The 4,376-nt window shown below is 33.8% G+C and overlaps 1 protein-coding gene across 1 annotated transcript; it reads right to left on the bottom strand.

Annotated features, from left to right (window-relative positions):
• Positions 1 to 16: 16 nt before the first annotated feature.
• Positions 17 to 2,890, bottom strand: LOC122273144 (tudor domain-containing protein 1; the record flags this gene model as incomplete). Its single annotated transcript, XM_043057207.2, is given in 2 exon segments — positions 17 to 380; positions 1,092 to 2,890. Coding segments are annotated over 2 exon segments (2,129 nt in total), but the record flags the coding sequence as incomplete, so codon positions are not given.
• Between the last annotated feature and the right edge of the window lie 1,486 nt (positions 2,891 to 4,376).

Genomic DNA, 4,376 nt, shown 5'->3' with positions numbered 1-4,376 from the left:
TAAAAAAAGGGTTTATCTGCGGTAGAAATAGACATCTTTGATTTTAAAATTTAACAAATTCCAAAAATTTCAGCAAAAATTGTAGTATTACATTGGACTAAATAATATTTACCTGGACATGGTGAGACATCTAACTGAACAGGAAACAAGATTTCGGACACATTCTTTTCAACGTCATTTACTTCATAAAGGAGAGTGATGACATAGGCTTCTTTGAGTACTTGATCTATCTTTGCGGTCATATCCTGGCCAGCTTCATCGACAATATTCTGGAAAGCTTCACTAACATCAGCAGTACAAATAGATGATGAGCTACCCAGAAGTTGACAGCAAAAACATAAGCCATATGTTTCATAAAAAACTTGTGGTAAAACGGCAATCTGAAATAAATCGTGAAAAATTACACAACAAATCCATAACCCAGCGATTGTCAACCACTGTGCAGCGACACTTTTGTGTTCACAATTTTAGAAATGTTATAATAAAAATTACAATGTTTTTTTTTCTTAAGAGGGGAGTTTAAATTAAAGAAATATATATACTTTAATGACTTTTCCACGCTTTAATGCAGTTAACATCTTTATTTTCGATAGTCCTGTTTCTGACTCTTAAAATGTTAAAATAAGTAGGAAATTTAATCACTATTAAAATTATTAATTAACAGAAGAAAGTAAGCTAAATATTAACTTACAAAAAGAAATAAAAGCTAACAATTAAAATAAGCTTTGCAATTAGTTACAAAAACAAATCAATAAAGAATAACAAAAAAAACAAGCTAACAATTAATAATTAGCAAAAAACAAGTTAAAAAGGAATTTTTTAGGATTAGAAGGATCGGATTTGAGTGAAATCGGATTTTTAGTATTAACCAACATAAAAATGAAAAAAGATTGAGACTATTAACTACAGAAAACGACGTGAAAGTAGTGTTGTCATTTTTACAACCAAATATAAAGGAAATTATACACACATTGATTGCTCAACTCAATGATTAATCATCTAATGATTACTCAGCTGATTAACTAAATAACATTACGATACATATTCAAAGGCTAGACTGATGCTTTATAGATTACAAATTGTTAACTTACTGCATCAGGAGAAATGATTTCAGAATTTCCATAATCAATGAAGAAAACCTCTAATTCTTTTTCTGAAATGCATGCAACAATTTGAGCTCGATACCAAGACTCATCCTCAGAATATTTAGCTAAACAATAATACCCAGGTATCAATTTTTTCAGGTTAACGGGAGTGACACCCTGCTCAACGTGTGTTTGAATGTCAGCCATCAACTGATCCAAAACATCTGAATCATCAAGAGACTGACACCAAAACTGACACGGACTTTTGACGTACGACACAGCAACGGACAATAACTGTCCTGAACTGAAAGAATCTCTTTTGGCCAACTGCTCGTCATGTTCGATAACAGGCAATGCGCCAGGTTGTTTCGCCTGAACACTATCAACACTCTTAATGGCTTCGATAACAGGCAATGCGTCAGGTTGTTTCGCCTGAACACTTTCAACACTCTTAATGGCTTCTCCAACAGCCAGCCCACTTTTTATAAGTAGTTCTGCCACATTCTTTCGGTCGACAGTCAAATTGACGACATAGTGATCATGCTCCCTCGATACAAACTCACACTCAGAATCGCCTTCGAAAAATTTGCTGATGTTGTTTTTTGACGACCACGATTTTTCTGGAGCTCTGATGCCTTTGATCTGACATTTAATGGCCTGAATGGGCAGTCCTGTAAAGTCCTGAGCGATACAACGCACTTTCTTTTTTTCAACTATCTCGGTATTACCGTAATCTACATAGATGACAGAGATTCCAGTCTTGTCCATTTTGGTTATTCTTCCTCTATACCACACAGAATCCTGATGAAACTGAGCCACACAAATCATGCCAACGTGTGGTCGATCTACGATGGCATCTGATGGTGATAACTTGCTGTAATGATGTTGTAACTGCTCCATCATTCTTTTAAACTCTCCTTCATATGATTTCAATTGGCAGAAAACCACTTGTGGTGTCAGGCCAAAGCAAACGGCAACACGTTCAAATGAACCCGGCTTTATGTCCGGGGTTTTAAAAGTAAGGTTGCTGGAAGCGGCATGAGAATTCAGAACCAATAATTTACTTTCATCTTGTAACTTGCCGTGACCTCGATTAACGAATTGCTTGTTTAAAACGTCTTCTTCGAGTTTGTTTAAGCTAACAAGATTAACAGCATAAGTGTTGGTGTTGTCAACTTCAACAAACTGGGATACAAAAGATTTTTCCAAAGTTAAATTAATGAAATCCTGAATTGCATCGGCACTCCAAGTACTGCTGTCAGGTTCTGCATTAAAAAGCTTACATTTTAAAGCTTGGACCGGCAACATAAAAAATTTGGACGTCAAAGCTTTTATTTTTGAAACAGGAACAGAATCGGTATTTCCGTAATCAACAAAATAAATGTCACAGCACTCGGAATTAATGCCCTTTATAGAACCCCTGTACCAGGCACAATCTTCCTGAAAAACTGCACAGCACACAGAACCTATTTTCATCTGATTTAAAGTTAATTCATTCTCTTTAATTTGAGAATATTCAGTTTCAATATCCAGCATCAGTTGTTGGAGTTTAGCACTTTCTTCTTCAATTTGGCAATAAAACTCACTCGGACTAACAACATGAGACACATACACATTACGGTAGGCTTTAGGTGGAATGTTTATTAGGGTTAGCTGTTTAGGCACTTCTCGGTCTGGCGAACACCGATTTTCAGTCTTTGAGTCAGAGCTGACCAAAGGTGAATTCATGTTACCTCTTTGATCATTTGCTTGAGAATAAGAACAATCTATATCCTTTTTGGCTTTCTCATTACTTGAACCAGCACCTAAAAGTAGAAAAATAAAGCTATTAGTCCTTCGTGAAATAATTAGAAAAGAAAGCAAATAGATATCTATCGCTACGTTAAATAACAATATAATGCAGAATCCTTATTATCCAATGTAATTTACATTTAATCTACATTTTCGGCTAAATAAAACTATCAGACAGATAATACTGGGTACAACAACAGAGAATCAAAAACAGGGAGATTTTGTCTACGTCAGAATTAACAACATAAAAGGGAAATTTCGAATAATGAGCTAGAAACCGATTGCAATTTCATACACAACAATAGCAAATTAAACATACAGAATTTAAATATTTAACTCCAACTACACTGAAAATTTATATACACATATATTTACTATATACACACACAAATCTTTTCTAACTGGAAGAACCAAAATTTCACTAACACTAATAAAGCATTTTAAATCTGCTTCAAAAAAGCATTCAACAAGACTGGGGCTTAATTCAATAAAAATTAAAGTTCACTTTGAGAAGTTTTTTACGAAAGTTGAACTGAATAAAAATGCAATTAGAACTGAAGTTAAATAAGTGAAAATATTTAAAGAGCTTGATAAATGGGTTATTTACTCAGATAGACAACTTTTGTATCCTTAAGCAATATTTCTCATTAAAATATTAACTTTCATTATTTTAAGGTATGGTTTGCTTAAAATGTTCACAAGAAGTCAAAAATAAATGTGCAGAGACATTTTGTATTTAAATTACAAAAAATAAAATATAAAAACTCATTACTATTCATTGTCCCAAACATATATTTTTGAAATTTTTAAGCAATTTAGTATATTATGAATGATAAATGCATCTATATTCTGATATAGCATGAATGTCTACTATCATCAATGTTCTAAAAATAATTTGTTTACTTTGTTCTACACAATTTGTAAACTTGTGCAAATAATGTTCCAAGTACTAAAAGTGTAAATAAATGCCCTCGCAACAATTTTAACTTGTCCCCAGAGGGGTTCAAAATTGTCTCAATATGGGCCCTATCAGAACATGCACAACGAGACCAATATTGGGATGTTTAGATTTTTCAATATTGGTCCTAGAATGGCCTGTATAGGGCCTACATTGGCATAATAATGGATATAAGATATCAAGTGAATCTGACAATTCCATATATGACCGATATTGGTTATAAAGTGACTATAAAATATCAGGTGAATCGGAAAGTTCTATACAGGGCTAATATAGGGGGGGAAAGGCCCTTTGAACCTTTACCTTGCCAAGATTCATGAATATTGGCCCAATTTATTTTGCTGCTAGGATGGTGCAATAAGCAGCTCCAGTTGAATGAAATAGAACTTTCGCAACACTTTCCCTTACAGAACAGTAAAGTTTAATGCAAGTATTTCTTATAGGGTTAATAAGCTTCATTTTACCCTAAAAAAATCTGTGTGTGGCTTTATTAAATGTAATTACTGCCCCCAGACAGGGCTCGAAAAACCTCCCGTCCTCGG

Source organism: Parasteatoda tepidariorum, unplaced genomic scaffold (genome assembly GCF_043381705.1).
Source record: "Parasteatoda tepidariorum isolate YZ-2023 unplaced genomic scaffold, CAS_Ptep_4.0 HiC_scaffold_2637, whole genome shotgun sequence".
NCBI lineage: Eukaryota > Metazoa > Arthropoda > Arachnida > Araneae > Theridiidae > Parasteatoda > Parasteatoda tepidariorum.
This window is presented reverse-complemented; position numbering and strand designations above follow the sequence as displayed.